Here is a 27,681-nt window from a genome sequence, read left to right as displayed (position 1 = left end):
GGTATTTCCCTTATCGGACCTCCCCAAGCTTCCAAGATAAGCTTATCATAAGCAACCCCTCCATCACTCTTCATCATGACGGCCTCTCAAGATACCACCACACCCCTCGTGGTCCTTGTCTCGACGCGGGCAGTCCTCACCTTTGAACAAGACAACCTCGTCCTCACACCCGCAACGATAACAGTCTCGCCCGCCACCGGAAAGATTCTCAACATCGTCCCGGCAGTCCTGCCAAAGACCTCCTTCCCGGCCTCCACTGAGTACATCAACTACGGCTCAAAGCTCCTGTTGCCTGGTCTCGTAGATGCTCATGTCCACCTCAACGAACCCGGCCGCACGGAATGGGAGGGTTTTTGGACGGGTACGCGGGCCGCTGCCTCTGGCGGTGTGACGACCGTCGTCGACATGCCTCTCAACGCTATCCCACCCACCACGACTGTAGCTGGCTTCAAGGAGAAGCTTGCTGCGAGCAAAGGACAGTGCTGGGTTGACGTTGGTTTCTATGGCGGTGTGATTCCCGGAAACGCTGATGATCTGCTGCCCCTTGTCGAGGCCGGTGTCAGAGGCTTCAAAGGGTTCTTGATCGAGTCTGGAGTGAGTAGTATCCTGCACCGTAACTGCGCCGGCGGATTCACCCTTTGAGAGACTGTAAGCTGACAATGCGTTCCCAACCAGGTTGATGAATTCCCAGCAGTCTCATCGCAAGACGTGGCCCTCGCCATGAAGAAGCTCAACGGCACACCCACGACGCTCATGTTCCACGCCGAGATGATCCCTCCCATCTCCGACTCGGTAGGCGACGCGGTCCAACAGTCCGAGCCGCCGCTGGCTCCCACTGGCGAGCTCAACTCATACAAGACCTTCCTCGAGTCCCGCCCGCCTTCGTTCGAGACATACGCTGTCGAGGAGATCCTGTCCCTGGCCCACCTCGCGCCGGACCTCCACCTCCACATTGTCCATCTCTCAGCCACACAGGCCATCCCCCTGCTCAAGGATGCCAGAGCCAAAGGCATCAACATCACGGCCGAGACGTGCTTCCACTATCTCGGCTTCGCATCGGAAGACATTGCCGACGGCGACACCCGCCACAAGTGCTGCCCTCCTATCCGTGAGCGATCCAACCGCGACGGGCTCTGGGAGGAACTCGTGGCAAAGGACTCGTGCATCAAGACCATCGTCTCGGACCACTCGCCGTGTACGCCGCAGCTGAAGCTCCTCCCGAGCCATCTCGAGACCCGCACCCCGCCCGAAAGCCACTCCCCCAACATGCACCACTCGGATTCCGGTATCGATATGACGATCCCCGGCGAGAGCATGGACAAGATCCTCGCGGAGAAGACGCTAGAGGATGCGGCGGTGGCCGTGGCGGACTCGAGCTCGCGGGGCGACTTCTTCGCCGCGTGGGGCGGTATTTCATCCGTGGGTCTGGGTCTACCTATCGTCTACTCCGAGGCGGTGGCGCGCATCGCTGCTGAGGGTGAGAGTGCGGCGCCGTCGATTGTTGATATTGTGCGGTTGTGCAGTCAGTCGACGGCTAAGCAGGTCGGTCTTGCGCACCGCAAGGGCGCGCTCAAGGTTGGTATGGATGCTGATATCTGCGTGTTTGACGACGCGGACGCGTGGACACTCAGGTCTGGGGATATGCGGTGGAAGAACCGCTGCTCGCCGTGGGAGGGTCATGAGTTTGCTGGTCGGGTAAAGGAGACGTGGGTCAGAGGCCGCAAGGTGTTTGAGTTTGGAGGAAAAAATCTTGGATTTGTTGGTGAGAGCCCGGTTGGTGAGGCTATTACGGAGAAGCGCACGGCGTAGTCGAGCCGGGCGCTGGATGAGGAGAGAGGATTCATATGAAGAGTTGGATGACAAAGTGAAAGAGACAAAGATAGATCGTGACGAGAGCATTAGCCGGGTGATGATTTAATGAGGTCTGAATTAGGACAAATTGATAATGTAAAACAAAACCACTTCATGAACGTCAACTCATCATCACTTATCGTGATGTGGAAAGGAATGAAATATGGAATATTGAACTGGGTCTCAACTGCGAGGGCTGGGATGAATGTCATGTGCGTGTAGTGAGACATGATCCCAACCCCAGTTGGAGATTGGGCAGGTCTGATAACATTGAGCAGTAGCGACTTGAATGATAAGAATGGGCAACTTCTAGAAGTAACTTCGCTGCACAAGGTAGATATAAGGTAGCTTGCGAATGAAGAAATGCCATGTGTACATCGCCATGCCTCTTCAGTTTGCATGCTGTGTTACACTCCAGTCTTTGTTTTCGAAGACAATGGAATGGAAGCCGAGTGAGAGCCGCGGGGTTGATGCTCCTCTAATGCGCCATGCCTTTGACTGGTGATGATGTAACTTGAGTACCTAACTAAGTACTGAGACCTGTGCCGGCCCTGAAGGTACGAGGGGCACCAAAGGTGGGAGAGACGGGGCGGCCCAAGCTCCTGGTCAGTGGACCGTGTATCCTTCCTTCATCGCCATCCTACCGCAATTGTGGGTCCCACCTTCCACTCGCGTTTTTTTTTACTTCGTCAACGGCACCTCGTACGCGACCTTATCTTGGCTGTGGAAGGCACCAACCTGGAAGGAGCAAGCACCTTCTCATAGAGGGCAGCTCCCCAGCGCACTTTTCTTGCGACGACCCTTCTCGGCCCCTCCTGCCAGTCGTCCCTTCCCAATTGTTCTGCGTCCCTGCGCCGCCGGTCGCCCTGGTGGAAATTTCACCATGTTCAACTCCATCTCGAGAATCTTCAACCGATACACGCCCACCAAGAACTCTTCGCCTGGACCTACTAGACCAACCCGCGACGAAAGCGAAGATAGGATATTCCCTTCAACTGCGCCGGCCGAGTACCCCGACGGAATTGACGACAGACTGTTGGGCAGAATGGCGGACGAGGACGAGACCGGTCTCGACACATTTAACGACTACGTCGACCCGTTTTCCTCCATGGTCCCTTTCTCGACCCAAGCGAACGATGGAGGAGGTGCTGCGGATGCCGCGTATCCTTCCGACGAGGACCATAGCGTGAAGAAACGAAAGTCCAAAAAGTCTAAGAAGGACAAGAAGGATCGCAGCAAGAAGGGCAAGAGCAAGGCGACAGACCCAGAACACTCGGATCCAGGCCCCTCATCTTCCATCTTCAGTGGCCAAATTGGACCTTCCAGTGACGCCATTGTGGCCGATGACGATATCACTTCTTCGCCTCAACTGAAAAAGAAGCGCAAGCGTGAATCGGATAATCCCAGTGCGCTGGGCGCGTCGCACTCGTCGGATCGGAAAAAGAGGAAGAAGAAGAAGAAGACGCGTCGTTCTCTCGAAGATGTCGACATGGAGGACGCCGAGCCCGAGGATGTTGTGCCTGAGTCGCCCGAGGACACCAGCATCGCCCAAGCTATCGTTCACAGCCCCGCCTCCGAGGCCGATCCCCTCGAGATCAAATACGAGTCACAGCAGTCGCAACTGCTCGGTGTCCCCAGGCCATTCTTTACTCAACCTTCCGGCACACCTGTGTTGCCAAGTCCAGATGACAACGAGTCCGATGATGGCCAGAACGGACCGGCGTCTTCACCCAGTGTTGCAGCGCAGAGGCGCAGGAGTATGTCACGGGGATCTCAGATCTCCCTCCTACGACAGAGCCTTGCCAAAGAGGCCGCAGCTCAACCGCACGATACGGCAAAAGCCGTGGAGTCTACGGACGATGCAATGGAGGAGGACGTGGCAACCGCCTCAGAGGAGGAGGATTCGGCGGAGGCCGCTCAACGAACCTCGCCAATCGTCGAACCACCTGAAGATGATACATTCGATCGGGTCAGTGTTGATAGTGACCAAGACGTGGATATGGACGTAACTGCGAACCAGCCCTCTTCGCCGGAATCTCTCGTCGAGGATGACGAGGACGCACAGTCTAGTCAGGGGTCCTTGGCCGATGGCCTTCCCCCGTCATCACAAGCCCCGAGAGAAAGCCCGTCAAGTACACGCAGCGAAGACATGGAGGAAGAGGAGGAGGTCGTCCCAACCCCTCAGCTGCCAATCAAAACTTTCCGCGATGCACTCCGGGGTTCAGCCAAAAAGCTCACTACTTATTCCAAGAAGGATGCAGCTGTTGAGAGGCCGGCCACGACGCCGCGAGCTACTCGACGTCGCAATGCCCAGCCAGACGAAGAACAGCCCTTTGATGTTGGCAACTTGCCTAGTTCGGCTCAGAAGTCTACCCGCTCCACGGCATCCAAGAAGCAGCGCTCTAAACCGGACTTCTTCGAAAAGTCAACATCAGTCCAAGAGACACCAGAGAATCTCGAGGTGGCAGGGAGTGCGGCTCGTGAGATCCAAGAGGACGGCGAGGATCAGGAGCCCGGAACTGAAGAGGCCCCAGTCAAGAAGCCAGCATCGACCAAGACCGCAAAGCCTCAGATGAAGCTCAAGAAACCCAAACAGACAGTTGCCTCTCGCACACCCGCAACCGCCACACCGAAGCCCGTAAAGGCGAAAACGCCAAAGAAGGCTCCCCAGCCCAAGGGAGCGCCTCAGGGACCACCCGAATATATCACCGGCCAATTCTCCCATGAAGAGATGCGCAAGCTCAGAGAAGTTGTCGAGAAGTATCGAGAAGAGAACGACCTGTCACAAGAGGAGATGAACAATCTTATCCAGATGAAGCAGCGCACAAAAGTGTCTAAGACGGCTATCCCATATGACGGCGAGAAATTCCTCCACCTGTGGAATTACATTTGTGCCGCTCTTCCTGACCGGCGCCGCCAGAAAACTATCGACGTTGCTCGCCAGAATTTCCACAACTTTAAGGCTCGCGGAGGAGGATGGACTGCCAAAGAAGATGTTAAGCTGGCGATGCTGTACGCCAAACATGGTAATTGCTGGATCAAAATTGCAGAAGAGCTGGGTCGCCACGAGAAGGATGTCCGCGACCGCTACAGGAACTATGTCATTTGTGGCCGCACGGAAGGCCGCAATTATTGGACTGAGGAGGAAGAAAAGGAATTGGTTCAGCATGTCATCACCTTGCTCAGACGGACGGACCGGTCACCTTCGAAGATTCAACAGCCTTACGAACCCATGATCAACTGGCAGACGGTCAGTGAGCTGATGGGCCGCAAGCGCACTCGTCTGCAGTGCATGAGAAAGTTCAAGACTCTCAACGTGGAACTTACCCCCAGCGAAGTTCTGAGGTCTTCGCGCCCCGCGTCAAAGGTCACCTGGACTTTGGAGAAGGCCCGCAAGCAGATCCAAGAAATGCCGCCCGAAGATAAACACAAAATGGTCCGGGCTATTCTGGCAGGAGGCGCCGGTCGCGACCGATTGATTCAATGGACGAAGCTCGCCGACTTGGAGTTCCGCAGGAAGTGGCCTAAGAAGACTCTCCAATTGCTATGGTATCGTCTAAGGCAGCGTGTCCCCGATCAAAAGGAAAAGTCAGTTAGGGACTGTGCCCGTTGGTTGCTGGAGGATGCCAAGGCGAGTGGCCCCCGAGGTGCCAAAATACTCGGCGGAGGGGATACCAACTATGATACCGAGACCGAGATGGCTGTCGTTGATCCTCCCAAGAAAACCAGCCGTCGAAAGAGCCTAAAAAATGAGCCACGCAGTGCTGAACTTGTGGTTGACAGCGACGACGCTTCCGACGACGAGAACAACAACAAAGACGATGACGACAACGTCTCTGAAGCCGATGAGGAAGATGAGACCAGGCTGACAGAAGGTGATTCTCCGTCTACACGGCAGTCATCGGCCCAATCGAATCGACTCCTGACTGATTCTATATCGAATGCTCTCTCTGCGTCTCCATCTCTTCAACCTGCTGGCATTTCCAGACTTCTCCCCGTCGAAGCGGAAGACGCTAGGCCCAGCCCTGCTAAGAAACGTGTCAGGCTTTCTGGAGGAACTTCATCCAGACAACGGTCTATGGAGAATGATGGCAGTTCACCAGAGCCAGTCGCCTCACAGTATGCGGCCGAGAAGATTCCCGACCGCCTCAAAGAGAAGAGAGAAAAGGCCAAGAGGCGTATCTCTTCCGGGATCAGACTTCGAACAGCGGCGTCACTGCAACCGGAGTCGGTGCAGAACAGCGATGTTGACGAAGACATGCCACCGATTCGCGTCCCACCTTCCACAGCACCCGCATCTGTCAGGAGCAGAAAAGCGGACAGGCGGGTGGGCGACTGGGCCAGAAAGACTGGAGGCCCCGAGCCGCCAGGCCTGCCGGCACCAGTCAGCGACGAAAACGATGAAGACATGTCGCCGGCTCCCGCCCCGCCCTCGACCGCTCCCTCAGGGTCTAAGGGTCGGAAGAGAGCAAACAGACTCAGGGACTGAACCAGCTAGTGGACAGCTTGAGTTGCGATTCCACGCTGCGATGGATGTGCAACTAGATTGTTGTGCAAGTTTCACATTTTTCAAGTCACTCGAGTAGTGTGGTAGTGTACATGATGATACCCCGCGAGGCTGAGGTACGATGTTGACTCGAGAGTCGTTATTGATGGATAAGGTTTAGTGGCCAGGGTGCCGCAGAGAATTCTATCAGAGCGGTCAACGTTCTGGGCCAAAAGCAATGGCAGGCCACAGCATGGGCAAAGCAGGTTCAGGCACGTCACACAGCATTTGTTATGAGGGTTGTTTTTCGGAGTGGATATCGATTGTTCAAGGATGGGAATTGTACATAGCTTAGTAGCTGCGAACCCCATCATTATCGAATGGTTCAAAACAAGTTGTGTTGAAGCTCTTTCTCAGATGTCAAATTCCCACGTTCCATTGTACTTTGTGGAATCGTCAGTTGAGTTGTTTGTCGTGAGGAATTTACGTCATTGGTCATGACTCGTCGGTGGCCAGTCGAACCACCCGAACGATAACGAGGTTTGAATTTTTTCACTCAGTGATTTTCCCTAAGCCTAGTGGAATGTCGTCATCGGACGACTACTTACTCATGAATCAGCTACCGCAGCTATCTCGCAACTGAGAATCTGTTTCGCGCCTAGTCGATAAGCGGCCATCAGGAGTAATCCAGCTTTATCTCCGACCGTCACGGATCCATCTGCCCACTTTTTGACATCCGTGCCGCCGTCGCCGCCATCGTAGGGCTGTGACGTTCCGTGGCGAGAGACGATGTGTGTGTGTATGATATCTACATTGTTACCTTGACAACGTCAGGCTCTCTCCCAGGTTGGGAAGCACAGTCGATAAGGTAAACCCGCGGGATGAAGTGGTGGGATGGATAATCGGCTCTCGCCCGAGAACGGGGGAACCCAGCGGAATGGGAAAGGAACTTGTTCCCCATGTACGGTACATGCGTGTCAACTGGGGGTTGACTGATGCGTGCTTTTGCAGCGCTGTACACGTGTACTGGAGAACCCGATAAAGCTGTGATGACAAAGTCGTGTACTTACCCAAATGGCGAGTCCCAGGGCAGTGGGAGAAGGAGTGACACGCAAAAAAAGAGTGTGACGGCCACGCACTCCGAGCCCAAGACGCGACGTCATCCGGGGGAGGTGATGTGTAGAATTTCTAGAATGATTCAACATGTGTGAATCTCCCGACATCTGGGGAAAGAATAACGGGGGGTTCCCGAAGACAGCACTGCATGCGTTTCTGTACCACGGCCATTCCGTGCGGGGTCTTCCTTCTTCTCCATCGCGCGTTGTCGGATGTCATTGTCACGATGGCTTCACGTAGACAGTACTCCGGAGCAAGTTCCGCGCGACGCGCGCGTGCGGAATTTTCTCTCCAGAATCAAAAGTTGTGGCGTCATTGTTCCGTCGCGGAGGGAGTCGGCGCGACACGGGGTGTCTGCAAACGGTCCTTGTCGGGATCAGTATCGAATTTTGGCCCGAGTCAGGACGACCTGAGCACCTTGACACTGGAAGTAGGTAGATCAGCAAACGCCGAGAGATCGGAGAAACATCTGGAGGCGATCATCCCGGGCGTTTCGGAGAGGCAAAAGTAGGGAAGCTGCAGTTGTTACGGGTAGCATTGGCAATTGCTGATGGGGAGGCACTGGTATTAGTATCGGCGTCGGCGATAGCAGCATCAAACATCGCGATTGTCACCGACCATTCAAATCCGTGGAAATGCGCGCGACGGACAGTCTCATTCGCAACAGACGGGAATCTAGAGTGAGTGGAGGGTACGAGATGCTTTCGAGGCAGAGAGCGGAAAGCACAAAAAGGGAAAAGACGAGCCTCAGCCTCCAGCAACCTCACCGTGTAAGAACCTGAAAAGTTGAACGTTGAGCTCACGGAAAACATCCGATCAGACCACCGGATGAAAAGCGGGGCACTCAGGGACCGACCGCAGCGGCGTGGCCGCACTTCGGGCCCTTATGGTGGTTTTACGGATAGTTGATGGGGCGGAGGGGCCCGCCGCGATGAAAGACACTCACAGTCTCACACGGTACACCCCTCTCCCCCCCCCCCTGGGCGGATCCGCATTCAAGGCGTACGGCCGAGGTGAGGCGAGAATTTGCGCGCGCAATGGGCCACCTTTTTTTCAGAAAAGATCCGAGTTAGTGCCTTGAGATCCAATTTGAGCCACAGTCTTTCATGGACTGTTTATCACCTACGTGGCAGTGTGGTGAAGTTTGAGCCTAGAGGCAGTTGTGTGAGCCACAGCTTCTCAAGTGAGGTGGCTTGACCTTACCACGGTAGATTGAGGCTCGAGATGTTTCACGATAGATTCGTCTATCGTGAGCTTCACCACCAGTGGTAAGTCATTTGCTGTCTTGATATTGACCACCTCTCGCTCAAATTTCTGTGCAATTCCCCCTTCCACCACTCCGTAGCTCCTCATGCCCACTTCTCATTCAACCGTGAAGCAAATTTTCATGGTCTCGTGTCGTTACGAGTTCCTCACTTGTCGGCCCTTTTCCTCTCGCGTGCAAAAGAGACGAGAAGACTCTTACCACAATACTCCATCATACTCCCCCTTTTCCCTCACTCTGGGCCTCTGGGACTGGGAGTTTCCACATATCGTGAATGACCAGGCCGTGTACGCAGTAGGTAGCGGTTGCCATTTGGCCGGCAGCACATTTCGTCGCTGTTTCGCATAGCTTCGTTACTCGTAGCTGGCGTAGGATGGGGCTCAATACTCGGCGTGCTCTCGCGGTAATCGTGGAGTCGTGGCCGAGTCTCGGTGCTTTTCTGGTTCTCTCATGTCTCTCGTTAGAAGGTAGACTCCACGACTCCCCATCGTGGACCAGACCAAGGGGATGCCGGCCGGTGAAGTGGGTTGTGTAATGATCTGGCTCAAGGGACGAGGATCGTCGAGCCGTGAGCCGCATCCATAGCCCTCAATAGCTCCTATAGCTCTCATGTTTCTCTAGCCTTTCATTCGACGAGTCACGAGTATCTCTCGCTACAACCCTCCCCTCTCACTCTCCGAGACTCTGCCTCCCGTTGAACGTTGGCCAACAGTAGCGCCAACGGTATGCATACCTAGTAGACGGTCGGCGGTTATCAGGAACCAGGCGCGCTAGAAGCAACGGGAGCAAGCCACAGAGCGAGGGACAGATACGGATGCAAGGTGTCCAGGCGTATCTGCGAGCTAAGGCAGCCTAGTAGGGGCGTGTCGCGGCGGCATCTGCTTGCCGGGCCGAAGAGGACCAACAGGGTTCAGGGGGTGGGGGTCCCGTCAGCGGACAGGGAAGGAGATAACATTTTTCTTTCTTTACAGTCAAGCAGTAAACGCCAGATGGAAAACAAGAAGAAGAGTGTGAACTGTGAAGAGAAAGGGCAAGGTGGATGGGGCAGGGGTGCAGGGGTCAGCGTCTAATCGGACCTTGCGTGGGCCAAGCTGCCATGCGATGCCATGCGGCTGCGTTGTGGACTTGTGGTTTTCTTTCGCAGTCATTGCAGCCTTTGCAGCCCTTTGTGGTGAAGGTTGTTATTCTCGTGATCTGACATGACCGTGGTGCATATGTCGGTCCGGGGAATGAGGTCTTGACCGGACGATGTGATGCGTAGCTCTGGTCATTTTGTTTTTTTTATTTCATGAGACGACGGTATGGTCAAAGTGTGCATGTCGTGGTAAACCCGGGTCTGCGATGTGTTGATACCTATTCGGAGTATGTGCGGTGCAACTATTCAAAAAACCACAAAATCCATGATATTCCCAGAATCCCAGTGACAGGCCATGGCATGCCAGATGGCAGATGCCGCCCGTGCGGTGGAGATCTACCTTACCGTAAAGTACGTACCCGGGAAGGAAGATGCGGCGACGGCACGGTACTTGGGCCCAAAATGTGGATGCCCTCTTATTTTATTTTTTCAAGTGGTTCTCTGCTGTTTTTCTTCCTCTTCATTACTTTGCATGTCCCTGGTTACCACGTCGGTTTCTTTCCGCATCTAAGCATACGTGGACGAACAAGTGCATCGTCTGATGTTATGACGTGAGCGAATGTGGTTCCAGGGCTCCAGCGATCTTTTCTCGAAGAAACGGAATGGTTCAATCGAAGGGCAGGGAACCTGACTCTCTCTCCCGTACTTGTGTATGACAGACCTGCACGTTAAGCTTTGAGTTTGTCAGTCCATCAGTCAGCCGTGCAGCATATCCTGTTCGCGATGCTAGCAATGCTACTGTGTACCTAGGTAGAGCGCAGGCCAAGCAAGGCCAGCCGCCAAGCCGTCGTCACTGTCACTCAATCAATCAAACTCCCGTCCCTCCATGGCATGGCGCGTACCAAGATGATCAAGGTTACGTGCCTCTTCACAATTCCGTGGTGCGGTGGCACGGTGGTATGGTGGCAGCATACGCGACGGGACCTGCATCGGTGCATCCTGACCCTGACGTCAATCGGAGGCTTCGGGATCTCCACCAACTACGAATGAAGTCCTGGACAGCAGGCGGATCATCTCGTGCTATTCCGCACTAGACAGATTCCAGCAGCACGCCAAGGATAAAGGGTCCGATTAGTGTAATTGTGGCCCGTCCAATCTGGGCCTTGACTGCTTTCTGGATTTGTCGCCCTGCCTCTGCCTGCAACCACGAAGACAGATCCTGGACAGGGAAGCCAGATCCATTCGGCGAGTTCCAGCTATCACCGCGAATAATTGTGGTCACCCTGCCGCATACGCCGTCGTCTCGGCCTCTTTTCGAAAGTCTGGTCTGCGGTCCCTGTCACCTTGCCTTTTGCTTGAACCACCACCACTCTCTGTATGTAGTGCTCACTGATCGCTCACACCGGGGAGCCTCATGTTTAGACCGACTCCTCTTAGTGGCCGAGCATTGGACCGAATAATTGCAATGAGACTCGACGTCAATCGTCAGCTCACGGGGCACGCCCCTTCCCTTGCCTACCGTACCCCCCAGTACACCGTGCACACCAGATCCAGTTCCTGGACGGTGTCGGGTGCTGGACGGTGCCACGGTGGTTGCTTGAAGCTCAGCTGCGTCGGCCGGAGGTACTCGGCGCAATGTACCACCAACGTCACTCGTGAGGCTCGCGACACGGCGAGAGCTATGGCCATCCGGCCCATCGGCGGCGGTCCCACCGTCCCAAGAGGTTCCAGAGGTTCCTCCCAAGGTACCTAGGTAGGCCCTCTCACTACAACCACAACCGTCAATTTTCAAAGTCACCCTGGTCCGACATGTCACCACGGTCACGGTATTCTCTCTCGCGACTCTCCGCCCGCGCCCGCGAGACGACTGGGCCAGAACCACCACTACCACCACGTCGTTCTTCACCCGGTCTTCACCCGCCATTATCCCACAGTCCAGCCCACACACGTACGTTGCTGCCCGCACTTTTCTTGGTTCGCCCACGGGCCCCCGACTTGTCCGTTTGATGCATGTTGTTGTGGACTGTGGGAGTGTGTGGGAGTGTGGGTTAGCCAGTACCAGCAATGTGGGTATCGTTTTCTTCCTTTCCTTTCGTTTTTTTTTTTTTTTTCGTTGTTTAGCAAGCAAACCAAGATGTCCATGCCCACCCCGGCTGCCCTGCTTGGTCAGAGACGTGATCATGAGGCATGAAAAGCACCTTTCCATCAGTCAAAGTGTGGAAACGCATGCGGAGGCATACGGGGATATACGGGGAGTGAAATGGGTTCCCAATGGGTGAGAACGGGGTGAGCATCTGCTCATTCCTTCCTTGCTTGCTTCCTTCCCTTCTTCGCGCCTTCCGTCGTGCTTTCCGCCATGCCATGCCATGCCGTGCAAGGCAAGGTACCTCTCCTTCCGTGCTTCCTTCCATACCTTGGCCAAGTACCGAAATAAGGTGAGCACCTACCTTATGGTACATACCTTACCTTAGTAAGTACTAGGTAAAGTAAGTAACTTGGGTAAGGTAGGAAGCAAAGTGAGGAAGGTACGAACCGGAAAGTAGGTACGTCCCAACCCGGAGCCGTGGTCGCGAGACCCAGTCCCCGGGCACTCCCCAGTCACGCCGTACCTTCCCAGTCAACCCAGACTACTCCGTACCTTACCTATGGAACTGTGGGAAGGACCTGCTCGTCTCCTGACCTCTTTCCTCTAATACAAAAAGAATCCTTTCCTTCCCCCATCGTTTACTCTTGGCCCCCTTTCCTCCTTCCCATCCCACACTTCTCCAGACTAATCAGAGTTTTATCTCAACTACCTTGTCCCTCTCCACACCTCAACAGCTCAAGGCAGGTATAATACCTTCCTTCCTCCCTCTCTTCCTTCTTCTTGAAGCAGACACCCAACAACCTCAACACCAAAAAGAACCTCGTTCTCACCCAGAGACATCATCACCCTCGGAACCAACAGACTTATCTCTCCCGCCTCTACATCCTCCCCTGGATCGAGAACACCAAACCCACCCCCACATCATCCATCCCCATATCGACGCACATCGTCAGCATCGCCCATCATGCAGTTCCCCAAGCTCGGTGGCAAGGGCGTAGAGCATAAGGACCGGACGGAAGCCGACGCTCCCACCTCGGATTCCAGCTCCGACATCACGGCTGAGCAGAAGATTACCTTCGCCGCCGCTTTCCTCGGCCTCGTTGCCAGTATCGGTGGTTTCATGTTCGGTTATGTCAGGTATGTCTTACTTCCCCGGAGAAACGGGGGGGGGGGGGACCTCTCCGCCCCGCCCTCCTCCATCTGAGACCTACATGTCTCGCCGGCCGTTCCGTTTGCTGACCCTTTGTTCCTCACAGTGGTCAGATTTCCGGTTTCTTCCTGATGGAAGACTTCATGCAGCGCTTCGGTGAGCCCCAGAATGGCACCTACGTCTTCAGCGCCGCTCGCCAGGGTACCATCGTCGGTCTCTTGTGTATCGGCTGTCTCGTTGGTGCTCTTACTGCCGGCAAGCTCGCCGACACTCTCGGCCGTCGCATGACCATCTCGCTCTTTGCCTTCTTCTCCTGCATTGGTATCGTCATCGAGATCTCCTCCACCACCAAGTGGTACCAGTTCGCCATTGGCCGCCTCGTCAACGGCGTCGGCATCGGTGCCCTCTCCGTCGTCGTTCCCATGTACCAGTCCGAGTCTTGCCCCGCCATTATCCGCGGTGTCATTGTCTCCACCTACCAGCTCTTCATCACGCTCGGCATCTGGCTCGCCGAAATTGTCAACTTCGCGACCCACAACAAGGCCGGCTCTGCCTCCTGGCGCATCCCCAACGGTCTCGGCTTCGCCTGGGCCCTCATTCTCGGTGCCGGTATCCTCCTCCTTCCCGAGTCCCCCCGTTACGCCTTCCGCCAAGGTCGTGAGGACGAGGCTCGCCGCAACATTGCCAAGCTTGCCGGAGTCGAGCCCAATGCCGCCTCTGTCAACCTCCAGATCGATGAGATCCGCGCCAAGGTCGCCGAGGAGTCTGCTGGCGCCGACACCAGCATCTGGGAGATCTTCACCGGCCCCCGCATGTTCTACCGTACCATTCTCGGAATTGTGCTTCAGGCCGGTCAGCAGCTCACTGGCGCCAACTTCTTCTTCTACTTTGGAACCACCGTCTTCTCCGCGACCGGTCTCAGCGACAGCTACGTCACTCAGCTCATTCTTGGATCCGTCAACGTCGCTTGCACCTTTGGCGGTCTGGTTGTTGTCAAGAAGTCTGGCCGCCGTATTGCTCTCATCGTCGGTGCTCTGTGGATGATGATGTGCTTCTTCGTCTACGCCTTTGTCGGTCACTTCGCTCTTGACACCGTCACCCCCTCCAACACCCCCCAGGCCGGCGCCGTTCTCGTTGCCTTCTCTTGCCTGTTCATCGCCGGTTTCGCCACGACCTGGGGTCCTCTCGTCTGGGCTGTCGTCGCTGAGCTGTACCCTGCTCGCTACCGTGCTCCCGCCATGGCCCTTGCCACTGCCTCAAACTGGCTCTGGAACTTGTATGTACCCCTGACTTTTAACTGCAAAAACTATTCAACTAACTCCTTATCAGCCTCATGTCCTTCTTCACCCGATACATCACCGATGCCATTGACTACCTCTACGGTCTCGTCTTCGCTGGCTGCTGTGCTGCCCTGGCTGTCATTGTCTTCCTCTTCGTCATCGAGTCCAAGGACCGCACCCTTGAGGAGATTGACACCATGTACGTCCAGCACGTCAACCCCATCACCTCTGCGAAGTGGCGCGGCGAGGTGCACAAGCACCACCACGAGTCCGCCAGTGAGGAGGAGAAGGTCAATGCCACTGCTTAAGCGCATTGATTGCTTTGGTGTTTGAATTGTCTTGTGCATTGGAAACACCTCAAACATACACATATTGCATTCTGTTCCCCTTGGCTTTCTAGGCCAGAGAGAAAAGACCTGTATCATACAAACTTCATTGCGACGGCGTTGGGTGGCATCTTGTATTCTTAAGAGAATTCGTTCATGAGGAATGAGAATTATTTAATTGATCAACATTCAAAAGACTTTGATGCATACAAGTGATACATGTCTATATTACGGATCCGACGCAAGAGGATTGATTCGCTTACTGGGTTGAATGGTCATAAGAAGGCTTAGGTATTATAGAGATGTACTTCACTTGTCCTTTTCAAGCTCATTAGACAATGTCAAGAAGTTGTTTATGTATTGGAGTTATGTCTCTGTGGCTTGCCCTCTTCTAAGTCTAAAGGACGAGGGCTGGGAGCCGATGTATGTCTGCCTCCTTTCTGTGTTACCGGCGCCCACCAACGATTACCAGATGATATGATACCATTGAAACTAGGCCACGTTGGTTCAACAATTGTGAGTAAGGCTGAGCGCAACGGAGCGCAGCTCCGCGACGCCTAGCAAGTATCTGACAAGCCAGATCTCGCCTTATGTATCAGGTTCAAAAAGGGGTCATTGTATGCGATGCCAAAGTCACACAGTTGAACTCAATCCCCATCCCTTCATCTTCTCCATCTCAGTTACCTCACTTGCGCAACTTGGCAACGATGGCGTTGTACGCAGGCTTGGGGTTCCAGTTCTCGTCAAAGAGCAGGGGCTTGGCGGTGGCCATCCACGACTGCTTGTCGCTGACGCCCCAGACGGTGACGCCCTTGCACTTGGGCACGTTGAGGCAGGCGCCGACGACGGTGGCGTAGTCGTTGGGGGGCGCGCCGGGGATGTCGAGCTCGGTGATGGCGATCTCCGAGGCGCGAGAGCGGGCGAGGGCTTCGAGGGCGGCTTGGATGTTGCCGGACATGTTTGCTGCCAGGTGGGCTTGGGAGCCTGTGGGGTGTTAGTCGTCCCTTGATTTTGTCTTGACTGTTTGGCCCCCGTCTCTCATGAATGACTCTCCGTCTTTGAGCATCTTCATCTACGGAGTACTTCTCCATGGGGCTGAGGGGGTGGAGGTAACCAGAGGTAAACTCACCAATACCGTCAATGGGGATGCCCTGCCCAATCCACTGGTTCACCTTGTTCACCATGGCCGTGACCTTGCCCCAGCCGGCGTTGTCGAGGTTGTAGTCGTTAATGTACAGCTTCGCCGCGGGATCCGCGAGGCGCGCGGCGCGGAAGGCGACGCCGATGTACGCTTCGCCCAGGACGTTGGAGAAGGCCGTGCTGCGGATCGTGCCGTTGTCGTTGAAGGCTTCGTTTACGACGTCCTGTGCATTGTCAGCTTACGGTGAACTCATACTCATACCAGATGTGTGAAAACTGAGAGGAACCATTTCAAGCAAGTCAAAAAACATACCCATGACCTGATCTTGCCCTTGTACTTGCCCACAATCGTCTTGACGTGCGTCTCAATCACCTTGGTCATGGTCGCCTTGTCCTTGATAGCAGACACCCACGCCGGCAAAGCCTGATGCCAGAGCAACGTATGGCCCCTGATGCTCTTCCCGTTCTGTTGCGCAAAGTTGACGAGGAAGTCCGAGTTTGTGAAATCAAAGTTGCCCCGCGTCGGCTCGGTGGCGTCCCACTTCATCGAGTACTCGGGCGTGACCTGGCCGAAATTCTGCTGGATGACGGCGGCGGTCTTGCCCTGCTGCATGATGCCGTTGTCGCCCGAGACGCCAATGTAGAGCTTGCCCTTTGCCTTGAAGAGCTTGTCGATGCTGGTGGGGGATTGGCGGGTGAGGAGGTGGGCGGCGGCGTGGTGGCCTCGGGCGGCGTGAGAGTGAGAGTGAGAGGCCGCGGTGTCGTCGGCGGTGGGGAGGCCGAGGACGGCGAGGGGGGCTAGGAGGAGGGGGAGAGAGAACTTCATTGTGTCTTGTTCGTTTTTGGTTATTGTTGCCTTATCCAAACTGGCGCGGATTGTGTGTATTTTTTACAATGAGTGTCTATGGGTTGAGTAGTTATGATCTAGAATGAGCGTCTGGCGAAAGGAATGAATGACTGAATGAACGAGAAGAAGCAAACACTTTGAAAGAGAAAAGCATTCAACCAAAGCGCCTAACTGTGTGTGACAAGCTCCGCCATGGGGGACATCTGCCCAACTTATTCAGTTCCCGTCCGGCACGGAGGCTTGCAGTCCGGGCCTCCCGTTTCTCGCTCTCCCCCCTTGGCAAACATTGGCGCATCTCCAATCGCCCGTGCGGTGGTGGGAAATTTCGCATCAAAGAAGTTTGTTTTTTGGAGACTTTTTTTTCTCTTCAATTTGGGGGGTCGCATTCGCCCGCAAGTCAGGTCAGCAAAGGAGGGAAACCTGCCGTCGGAGATTCAACGTAAGCTCCGGTGTAGAGAAAACAAACATGTCTGTCTGGGTCCTGCGTGCTGCGTAATTTGAGCCGCCACTCGATTGTCTTGGGTTGCGCGCGCATTCCAAAGAAAAAAGAGGCGCGATGCTGCAAAAACCCCCCATGAAGACCCTCCTGTGCCTGGTGTCGACGATTAAGTGGTTTTACTATAATAGCCTTTGCCGTGTTGAAAATAGCCTTTAATTGCAATGGCAGATCCCCAGTTCTTTCGGGTCGTCCAATCATACTAGCCACAGGGAGCTTTCCCTGCCTCTGTTTTCTCTCTTTCGGTTTCTCCAAATCCTCCCACCGGCTGGATAATAGCGAAATCGCCATATAGTAGGTAGCATTTTCACGGAGACTGCGTGCTGGGTTCAAATTTAGCACAGCACAGGAGACTGATGAAAAAGGAATTAGTGATGGCTCCGTTCCCGTTCCGGCGACCCGGGTCTGCACAATACCCGCAAGCAACATTCCATCAGCCTCTTTGCCCGCTTGTTTGGTGCCACAGGATGCATCAACAAAAAAACGAAAACAATGCGAACGGGTGGAATGCAACAATCTCGGGGACTGGGCTATATATACTCTAGCCGCGCAGCAAAAGTGTTCCAGCCGCGTCGATTTTGCGTGGTCCGCCACGTCGTCAGTCCACGCAACGTCGGTGGTGGCTTGTGAGAAGACGTTGGGTTGCGTCGCGGCCACGTGGGGTGGTCAACTCATCACCTCTTTCTTTTCGTTTTCGCCGTTAGCGACGATAAGACGTTGGCGACATGAGAGACAACTCTGAAAGAGTTCGACAGTGCAATGTGAAGTTTGAACCTTGATATCCGCACTCGCCCTAAGGCGTTACAACTTAGAGCAACCAAGGATCCCGGTCAGGGGATTCTCGTCTCCACCTACCGGCCCGGACAGAGCGATCGGAAGGATCCATCCCCATGACCTGGACGCCGGGCCCGGATGACATAATTCCCAGCCGAGACCAGTCGACTACTCAAAGAACTGATCCGGAATGGCTTGCCTCTTCCTCAACATAAAGGATGGTGATGTCGGCTCATTACCCGTACAGCGTATCCTGTTACGCAAACCCTCGTATCACATTCTAACACACGTTACTCTTCTATATCCTTCATTCTTTTACTGGCGGTATCGCAAGAGACTCTATTCTCCTGCACTTGTCTGCTTGAGAAATGGACCACAGTAGAGGAAAAACTAGGACGCCGAGTAACACATTGATGATTTCTGCCCTGCGTCAAGTCGCACTTCTCCTAGTGAGAACTGCACGTGCCATACCATTATACATAATCCCCAATCCCCAGGCCATCATTTCTCGTCATAATTGTACAGATATGTATCACACAGTTTCGTCTGTGAACATCCCTTTCCAGACCTTGTTCTCCCCTAATCCTCACACTCCTCCCATACCAAACACTTAGTTCTCGCCATCCTTGTGATTTCTTTTGAACAAGTTACTCAAGAACTTCCGCTTCGAGCCCGACGTGGCCTTGTCTCTGGTCGACGAGGACGCGGAAGAAGCAGCACTATCCTCGCTAAGGAAAGTTCTCATTCCCACGGCGTCGTCGCTGTCCGTCGAACGACTCGAGATTGTGTCTCTTCTACCATTCTTGAGCTCAGCCATCGACGCCATCTTACCCAAGAATCGGGAAGGGGCGTTGGCTGATCTTGGAGCATAAGCAGAGCTTGTCGGCTGATTGACACGCTGCTGGCGCTGATCGACCAAAGGTGCTGCGACTTCCTGTCAGTATTCAGTTCGACGTTGAGGCCGTGGATAAACTTACTGGGACGAGGAGACATCGCCGCCATGGACGCTGCGGGACGAACTGTGCGGTCTCTTTTGATAGAGAAGTCGGCTCGAGTGACGTAAGGGTCGAAAGTCGTGTCAAAAGCAGACGGCGAAGTGGTGTCAATCGGCTTCAGGACCGGGATGGGCGGCGGCGGTCGAGCGGGAACGTAAGACTTGGCAGGACCAGGACCAAAGTCCACGTCGATGAAGGCAGAGTCAGGAGCCTCACTCTTCGGCTGAGGCTTCGGCGTCTTTGGCTTCGGAATCGAAGGAAGCGGCTTGTTAGGCGCCGGAAGAGGAGGCGCGTTGAAAGGAATCGCCTTCATTGACTGAACTTGGCGAGGGCGACGAGTAGGCGTATCGACGTCGACTTCCTTCTTCGGCGTCAGCGGGCGGTGAGCCATGGCAGCGGAGCGAGGCGACAAGACCTCTTCCATCTCGCGGTTCAACTCGTTTCCGATATCCGTGATGAGTCTCGAAGTTGAACGAGCGACGGTTCCAGTGCTGGCAGCGGATGCTGCGCGGTCGGCGCTTGACGCCGTAGGAGCTGGACTGGGGCTCTTCATCGTGCTGAGCCTCAGCGGCTTCGGGTATGCCTGGGATGCCGAAATTTGAGGGAGGCTCGGGACAGCCCTGCGTCTTCTGACGTGGAGAGATGGAAGCTCCGAGTTGCGAGAGGACTTAATGGCCTCGGTAACAGGGTCTTTTTGAGCCGGCTCTGGTCGTTTGGGAAGGCGCTTCTGGCGGTAGTATGCGGCAGTGTCGGCTGAGGTTACTGAGGAAGGAATGTGAGGGGAAGACGATAGGTTCCTGGTGACAGAGCTTCGGGAGGGTGGGAGAGGATCTTGGGCCCGCATGCTGGAGATTCTCGAAGAAGCTTCCGGAGCCGAGATCTCGGTAGCCACATGGCGTGCATACTTGCTGCTGACCTTGGCATAGTCGCTTTCCAGGCTTGCAGGAGTGCCTTGAATGGGAAGTCGAAACGAGGCGGCTGTCGACACAGATGTGGCTGTACTCACATGAGATGCAGTCGAGTAGCGATCGTGACGGTCCACGGCAGATCCAGTCGCTTGCGATGAGAAGTTGCTGATTGAACTGGATGGAGCTTCGGAGTATCTGTGATCAGCAGTATCATCAGTTTCCTCATGAACGAGATGAGACTGGGTAGTCTCTGAGCTTGGAACGCATGAGGTAGCTTCGAGGCCAGGTGAGCGACGTAAAGCTCTTTCCTGAGAGTGAGCGACATGGGAAGGAAGGTTCTCTGGTTGGCGCGGGGTCAAACCCTCTCCATTCTCAAGCTCACTGGTCGTAGGCGCCAGCAACATCAAGTCCGTAGAAGAAGGGCGACATCCAGTCAAAGGATGGTGAACTGCAGTGACAGCACTATCCTGTGAGTAAATGGAAGAGGTGTCTGCAATATCAGCTGCATCATCTGAGATGCTTTGGTGAAATGTCTCATCTTCAACCACTGGTGTCAGAGCGTCGTCCAAAGTCTGTTGAGTCTCCTGTCTCCGCGTGACCATTGGCGCAAAGACCTCAGTCTGTGCAGATGCCGGAGAGTTGCTCAAAGGGGACACGTTTCCAGTAAAAGGTATTTCATGTAAATGCTCAAAACTGAGAGGCGATACATTGTTTTCGTCTCTGTAACCCGTGGCTGTCAATGTAAACTGCTGGCGATATCTTTCATAAGAAGTTGCAGAGCCATAGCAAAGCGGAGACGCTTCTGTCATTCTACTTTGTGCACGACGTGCAGGTAAGCTTCCTTCAACACTAGTTGTGGATAATGACATAGGTGCAGTGGTTCTTCGAAAAGAAGCATCGGGCGAAGCCACTTCATTCGATGCAGCCTGCGTGAAATCGCTGACCCGACGATGACTTTCAGCGGGCAGCTGTTCGGCATTGCAAGGGTGAGGAAGGGTAGCCGTGAGCGCATCTGTCGGCTGAGCTTCACTGGAAGCTCGGTGGGAAGCAAAGCGCAGGGGCAGTGGAGTGATAGAAGCTCTGTCCACAGGAGATGCCTGAATCATTCCGGGGCGAGATAAGGGCTTTGCCTCACTGGTGGTATCAAGGCAAACACCAACAAAGCAATCTTTCTCTTCTTCAGCCAGGGGGGTGGAAGGGTCACCGAGCAGCAACCTTGTTGACTGCACGAGACTCTCATATCTGACCGCTGCGGGACGATCAAGTAAGAATCCATCACTAGATGAACGATAATTGTGGTCAGAGCCGATGAAAGAGTATGAGTTGCTGTGGAAGTGAGCAGGCATGAGTGGAGTAGAAGGGCCTAGGTCCAAAGGAAGAGGAACGAAGGACCTTCTTTTGCCAACATCTTTGTTCTTTGATGACCGACCCATCTTGGAAAACTTGCAGTCTTTGCCATCGTCCGGCAAGAAGTTTCTCTGAAGGCCTGCGGGTAGTTGCGGGAGCAAAAGGAACTCCTTGAAGTCTTCTGTCCAAGCCCAGACCACAGCAGGCTTGCGAATTGTGCAATCGACTCCTTCCCTCTCTGCCTTGGCTTTGGCAATGTAATATTGACGAGTGTACTCCATGGGAGCTAGACGAGGCGGAGCATGTCGAAACTCGGGAGGGGCCTCGTTCTGCCCAAAGTAGACGGTAGGGTGTTGAGGCTGAAGTAGATACAGAGGGACACTCGTCGAAAGGGACGGGGATATCAAGTTTGATGGGCTTCGCAAGGATGATGCGTAGAGCGAATCTCGCTCGCCTCCGGAGATATTTCTGCCGCGTCGAGCCACCGCCTGGCTGAAATCAGATCCAACCCGTCTCATTTCCTCGGGAGCAATGGGGTTGGAGATCTGGGATCTTTCGATTCCTGCGCTTCGCTTGCTGCGTAGCTTGGTAGCACTAGGGACAACTCTAGTGGGAGTCTTTGGGCGCAGAGAGCTGCTGGACCGGGTCGTACGAAGAAAGCTCCGAGGCGCCGTGTCGGTTGGGGTTCCAGGGGGTAGGCCGAACTGGTCGAGTAGTTCTTTGAGCGTTGGGAGCTCGGGGACATCCCTCTCTGCATCAGATGTGGCAATGAAGTTTGCAAAAGACTTGACTTTGTGAAGGATGTTCGAGGGCGTTCTTGGTCGCTCCACTTGGGCGGAAGGCTTAACGGGTTGTCCTTTCTCCTTCGAAAGCACCAATGCCTTGTCCATATCCTCTTCGTCTTCAGAGTCGCTTTCCCAAGTATAGATAGGAGTGCCGTTCTGGACCTTGGCTGGCAGAATGAGGCCGTACATGGCAAGCTGGTGTTTCTCCCATCCCTTTTCCAGCTTGATATAATGGGCCAGTGGGTGTTCTTCAAAGTCAGTCTTGGACAGTTCTTCAGAGTAGCCCAAGACAGGAGGCTCATCCAAGTCGCAGGCCCATTCGCGGCCATTGGTCTTTGCGCCCGTAATCTCGCGGCCTGGGCATCCCGCCAGAAGGGGAGTGGAAAGAGGCGGAGGTGGAGCTGGGGCCGGAGTTGGTCCTAGTGAGCTGCCCTCGATTTTGGAAGTGGGGGCTTCCATGGGTAGCTGGTGAGCGGCGTTGAGTGAAGTGTTGGTTCGGTTACGTCGAAAGAGCCTCGAGAGCGGAGTGGATCGACCAGCTTCATTGATTCCTGGAGTTGATGGACGGGGCTGTGACTGAGTAGAAGGAGGAGTCTGGAGAGTAGTGTTCGCAGTATGTGCAAGTGAGTGAGCGGAATCTGATCGATAACGTGAAAGCTGCGAGCTCTTGCTTTTCTTTGGTTTTGGAGTCATTGTTGCGCTGGAGGATGGAGCACAGCTGGCAAATGGAGGAGCTTCGTGTAAGATAATCGATGGATTGGACAGAAGCAGCGAAGCAAGTCGGAAAGCTGATACAATAAAGCCGATAGAGGATAGTGTGATCCAAGCAGGATTCTCGTTGTTCAAGCCCCAAAACTTTGGTCGAGCAGGGAGAATCTGCGCCAAGATCAGTCAGTGTTCGAGAATATGGTAAAAGAAGGAACATTGGTGACATACTCTCTCGGTCTCAACAACAAAAGAAAGGCGGCTACACAAAGCCTTCCAATATGGCGAATCGCGGAGTAGTGCTGAAGCTCGTAGAAGGACAATATCTAATGCGAAGGGCGGAGGACCAAGAGATGAGGTTGTTAGTGTATGAGAGGATGAATGGGGGGAAGTGAGAAGCGTGGTGTTTGCGGTAGTTGGAGAAGCCAGAATGGAAATAATTCTGTGGGAGGGAAAATAAACAGTGAAGCGCGTGATGGGCAGGCGCGTCGGGCAGAGGGGAACTGAGAGGGAAGGGACGATGGTGAACTCAACGCACAGGCCTGCCTCAGGAATTGAAGATGATCGGTGAGAAAACCCGGTCTGTGGACATTGGCAACGTGAAAGCTGAGGTGGATTGGTCTGTATAAAAACAAACCTGCTCAACTGACCACGTAGTACAATGCAACATGTACGCTTTGAGCTCCTGAAGCGTAGATTTGTTTTGAGTGTGACATGATATTTATCTTGACTAGAAATAGTACTACTCCGTTGAAACTTTTAAGCCTGATCACTGAATACCAGGAATTGTCATATTGTGAAGAAGGACAGAGATTCCAAAATCTTTTTAGTAAAGAAATTGATCAGGCAATAAGTAACGATTGAACCTAGATGAGGAGGACATGCAGATCACAGTAATACCCTTAGTTCATTCGAGTTATGTAAACCTAACACCGATCTTCGTGTACCTGGTGGATAAGGTATATCACGACACCCCTGATATGTGACTAAGTATATATTCGTACATCAATCAGTCGAGCGAGATGAGGTAAGCCAATAGACCATAGGATGAAGAGAAAGGCATGATTAACATCTTGAATTCATGAGAAAACTGAGAAAACTGATGAGAAATATGATAGAATCTAAAGGTAAGGCCCGGCTTTGTGGAATAATTTGCTGATGTCTTGCTCCAGCAGGCAATGGTTTGATGAAGCTTCGCCAACGGTCTGTCGTTGTGATGGTTGGCTTCATAGCTACCTGAACTTCCTATCCGGAACTTGATTTGCTTACCTAAGGTGAGGTGAAGACAGCACCAGCCACACTTGGGAGTAGTACCATCACGTGATGTAATAGGGGCGCCACAGTTGGGTTCGTCTCAGCTGGGCAGGGGCCACTGCCAAGGAAAGAAGGTCAAGAACCATGCCAAGAAAGGCCAAAGATGTAGCAGGAGCTCTCGGAGTCCTCTCCTTTCGTAGCACCGACGTGTTGTGTTTCCTGTTTTTTCCCCTGTGGCTTGACCGACACTGACTCTTTGTCCTGTTCTCTTCTTTCTCTCTTTAATTTCCCTGTTGTCTGTTCCATAAACACAAAATCTCGCACTCTCCGCTGTGCCTTGCTTAATTCTCTACACCACATTTACTGCCCGCCAGAACCTGCCGGCCGGCCTTTCCCCCCCTCCGCTCCGAGACGCTCTCTCTCACTCGGCGAGGACTTCTCAGCGACCCGTCGCCATCGGAATCGAGCCGCAGCAGGCCCTGCAGATGCTCATCACATAATATAGCAATGACTTTGGCGAGCAAGGGTGGGCAGCGTATGCTGTCGCACTTGCGCCCCTCTCCGACCCGGTGGGTTGGAACGCGTGGCTGCCGCCTCGGCCGCAGTTCTTGGGGGCCGCTGTCAGCACCGGCAAGGACGGCACCGGCATTGGCACCACCACCTTCATCGGCCGTCAAGATCAAGACAGCCGCCGCCTGCTTCTCCACACACCCGCCAGCAAGATCCGGTGAGTTGGTGCGCGTACGTTCTCATTTCTTCGTGTGTACCCCATCCTTTCTTGTCGTCGCTGCGCGGTTCCACTCTCTGCGTGGCAGCTTCATCTTCTTCCTCCATGCAATGTTGGCGGGATGGATGTGATGCGGCACCTGCAAGAAGCCCAATGGGGCACGGCTGCGCGAGGCTGGGCGCCAGATATCCGCTTCCTCTGAATGTTTTGGACAGGGATGCTACATCTCTGTGTAGCCGAGGACCCGATCCTGCAAGCCAAGATGCTGCAAATCAGATCTCGACTGGTTCCCACAGCGAATCAGGCTGCGAACCGGTTGCTGTCACATCTTGCTTCTAATGTCCATCACCAATGCACTGTCTGGTAGAGCGGACTTTGCCTTTTGGGCCAATGAAGAGGAATCTCCAGTGAAAGATCCTCCTGTCGTTGCAACAAGAGCTGACCTTCAACCTAGATCAACCACAATCAAGCTCAAAGTCAGAACCTACCACTCCTAGAGCCCAAGATGGCGGCGATAGTCTTCCCAAGAAGATGCTCGAGTCCGCCGCGACGTCGTTCGCCTCCATTCTCGTCCTTGCTGTCGGCTTCGCAGTGGCAGGCTATGCTTACCACAAGACGTACAAGCGCATTGTCCTGAAGAAGATGACCCGCGCCTTCACGCCTGGTGACCCCGTTCTTGAGCTGGCCGCTATTGGGAAGGAAGTGCCGCAAACCTCCGCCGAGGCCGATGATCGGTGGGTGCAGCGGCCAGAGCAGGCACGCGTCGATAGAATTATCGACGGGTCAGAGGCTGGGCACTACTTTTTGCTCATGGGCGAGAAGGGGACTGGCAAGAGCAGCATGCTGATCGAGGCCATGCGTAAAATCGACGGCGAAGGCGTGGCCATGTTTGAGGCCCACGCAGACTTGGAAATTGTGCGCATACGCCTCGGCAAGGCCCTCGACTTTGAGTTCCATGAGGATTACATTGGCGGTTACTTCAGCGAACGCGGTCCTCGCGACACAACGGCTCTGTTGGATATCGAACGTGCCCTTAACAAGCTTGAAAAAGTTGCTCTAGTCAATCGTGAAACGCGAAAGAAGCCCCTGGTTGTCATCATCAACCAGATGCACCTGATCCGCGACGATGACGATGGCAAGGACTTGATCGAACTTCTTCAACAACGTGCCGAACAGTGGGCGGCGTCCAACCTCGTGACCATGGTCTTCAACACGGATGACTACTGGGTATACGAGCGATTCAAGCAACTGGCTACGCGTATGGAGATTATGTCGGTGCGCGACCTGCCCAAACGCCAAGCCATCGCAGCTCTCGCAAAGTACCGCATGAAATACTTCAACGAGAAATTGAGCCCAACGAGACTTGAGGAGGTATATGACCTCGTGGGCGGCCGACTCTCGTTCTTGAACCGCGTTGCCAAAAGCAGAGATATGATTGCTACGTGCAAATCCATCTGTGAGGTCGAGAAAACATGGTTCCTCAACCAGTGCTGGATTCTCGGCGCCGAGATGGACGACGATGTGATGGACCAGCAGAAGTGGGCTGTACGTAACGACCCCCCTTTCCGCATCGTCGCAAGCTGGCATGGGAACGCTAGTGGACGATCTGAACTGACAACAAATGATAGGCCGGCGCTATGGTTCTCGCTCAAGCCCTCGTAGATGAGGAAGAAGACATGGAGCTGTACGACGACGAAAAGGGTCACGTACTGCCCAGGTTCCCGATGCACAAGGCGCAGCAAATCATGACGCGTGCCGACTTCATACGTGACATGGACCGGCTCAACCTGTTTAGTATCGCCGCCAATGCTGAGGTCCGCGCCTCATCTGTACCGATGCACCGCGCGTTCCAAGAGATCTGCGCCGAGAAGGGCTTCCGGGATCATCTGGAGGCTACGATCCAGCGTATCGGTGACATTGAGTCCCTTGGCCGCACGCGCGAGCTTGTCGCCAAGGACCTTGTCCTCGGTGGCAAGTACCAGATTGCTCGTGACGGCAAAAACGGTGTTACCGTCAAGCTTGTTGAGGGTGAAGATTGAGGCATGTACGTCTGAGCCTGAGTCTGGTATGGCCAGGTCGTCAATAGCCCGATGGCGATGCGGAGTCCACCATCGAGGCTGCCACATTCAAGAGCCGAGCTACCTTACGAGACGAAACCGAGTGACTGTGATGGGACAGTGTGACGCGAGCTCAGATCTGATTGTCCGATCCTATGGCCCACCATGACCTATCAACTTCGAGGGCGACCCTTAGATCGGACAAAGATCTGGCGCTGATCGATTATGCGACTGGGTCGATGGACTCGGCCGATATGGGATGAAGCCTGAAGAGACGAACAGGATGACACCGGCTTGCCAGCTACGTGTCGTCCATCGAATGGAGTAGCTGAGAGTTGGATGTGTGGCCCATCCAGATTGCGACATGCGCGTTCGCAGGCATAATAATGCGTGGCTGGGAATGCGACGACCCCAACCTGTAAGATAGAGCACGTTTGCGATTAGATCCTGGGCTCTTTGGCTTGGGGAGAGGAGAGGGACATTGCGACAAGTTGCACCTGTCCCCCTGTACGATTGCCGATTGCACTATAGATTGCAGCCGCTCGAAAGATTTCTTTTGTATCCCATGACTTTTGTAGCCATCAATGTAAACCTACCCTTGCTGTAATGCACGCCCAAACTCTGCTATTCCGTGGATACCAATTGTTCGTTCGTTACCATCGTGGCTCGGCACCTCGGGGCCCTGTACGGTGTAGTATGCACCGCTGCTCCAGCTCAATCTCGCGACAATGTACTTTATGTAGCAATGAACAGCCCATCAGATAACGCCGCTTGGAGTGGAGACCTCCCCCCTCCCCATGTTCGACGACATCACGACTTTTGATGGTTCGACCAGGCCTGTCCCTTGTCGAATCTCAAGACACCACCTCGCCAGGCGATGTCACTGGGCGCGAATACCTACCTACTGCCTACCGTATCTCGTTGGTCCAAATTCTTTCTGCATGTCTCGGATTCGAGACGTTGGGATAGTACCCTCAGACTCTGCAGGTGTAAGGAAAAAAGAAAGGAGACT

General features: G+C 54.2%; 7 protein-coding genes across 7 annotated transcripts; 4 read left to right on the top strand and 3 right to left on the bottom strand.

The window, feature by feature from the left end:
* Positions 1–75: 75 nt before the first annotated feature.
* Positions 76–1,809, top strand: CTAM01_09909 (allantoinase; the record flags this gene model as incomplete). Its single annotated transcript, XM_060525925.1, has 2 exons — positions 76–594; positions 676–1,809. The coding sequence occupies 2 exons, from the start codon at positions 76–78 to the stop codon at positions 1,807–1,809; spliced, it is 1,653 nt and encodes a 550-aa protein (XP_060379434.1).
* Positions 1,810–2,734: 925 nt separating this feature from the next.
* CTAM01_09908 (myb-like DNA-binding domain-containing protein) lies at positions 2,735–6,340 on the top strand (the record flags this gene model as incomplete). The annotated part of the gene is made up of 1 exon (XM_060525924.1): positions 2,735–6,340. The coding sequence occupies one exon, from the start codon at positions 2,735–2,737 to the stop codon at positions 6,338–6,340; it is 3,606 nt and encodes a 1,201-aa protein (XP_060379433.1).
* Positions 6,341–8,632: 2,292 nt separating this feature from the next.
* Positions 8,633–9,296, bottom strand: CTAM01_09907 (uncharacterized protein; the record flags this gene model as incomplete). Its single annotated transcript, XM_060525923.1, has 2 exons — positions 8,633–8,767; positions 8,937–9,296. 2 exons carry the CDS (start codon positions 9,294–9,296, stop codon positions 8,633–8,635), a joined length of 495 nt encoding a protein of 164 aa, XP_060379432.1.
* Positions 9,297–12,842: 3,546 nt separating this feature from the next.
* Positions 12,843–14,616, top strand: CTAM01_09906 (uncharacterized protein; the record flags this gene model as incomplete). Its single annotated transcript, XM_060525922.1, has 3 exons — positions 12,843–13,015; positions 13,135–14,304; positions 14,358–14,616. 3 exons carry the CDS (start codon positions 12,843–12,845, stop codon positions 14,614–14,616), a joined length of 1,602 nt encoding a protein of 533 aa, XP_060379431.1.
* A 703-nt stretch (positions 14,617–15,319) lies between these two features.
* CTAM01_09905 (glycosyl hydrolase family 10) lies at positions 15,320–16,600 on the bottom strand (the record flags this gene model as incomplete). Its single annotated transcript, XM_060525921.1, has 3 exons — positions 15,320–15,618; positions 15,764–15,998; positions 16,088–16,600. 3 exons carry the CDS (start codon positions 16,598–16,600, stop codon positions 15,320–15,322), a joined length of 1,047 nt encoding a protein of 348 aa, XP_060379430.1.
* A 1,901-nt stretch (positions 16,601–18,501) lies between these two features.
* Positions 18,502–22,385, bottom strand: CTAM01_09904 (uncharacterized protein; the record flags this gene model as incomplete). Its single annotated transcript, XM_060525920.1, has 2 exons — positions 18,502–18,815; positions 18,869–22,385. The coding sequence occupies 2 exons, from the start codon at positions 22,383–22,385 to the stop codon at positions 18,502–18,504; spliced, it is 3,831 nt and encodes a 1,276-aa protein (XP_060379429.1).
* Positions 22,386–24,029: 1,644 nt separating this feature from the next.
* CTAM01_09903 (uncharacterized protein) lies at positions 24,030–26,651 on the top strand (the record flags this gene model as incomplete). The annotated part of the gene is made up of 4 exons (XM_060525919.1): positions 24,030–24,097; positions 24,391–24,612; positions 25,110–26,157; positions 26,241–26,651. 4 exons carry the CDS (start codon positions 24,030–24,032, stop codon positions 26,649–26,651), a joined length of 1,749 nt encoding a protein of 582 aa, XP_060379428.1.
* Positions 26,652–27,681: the final 1,030 nt, after the last annotated feature.

Source organism: Colletotrichum tamarilloi, assembly GCF_030869305.1.
Source record: "Colletotrichum tamarilloi strain Tom-12 chromosome Unknown Scaffold_42.1, whole genome shotgun sequence".
NCBI classification, from domain to species: Eukaryota; Fungi; Ascomycota; class Sordariomycetes; order Glomerellales; family Glomerellaceae; genus Colletotrichum; species Colletotrichum tamarilloi.
The sequence above is the reverse complement of the archived record's forward strand: the minus strand, read 5'-3'. Positions and strand labels throughout refer to the sequence as shown.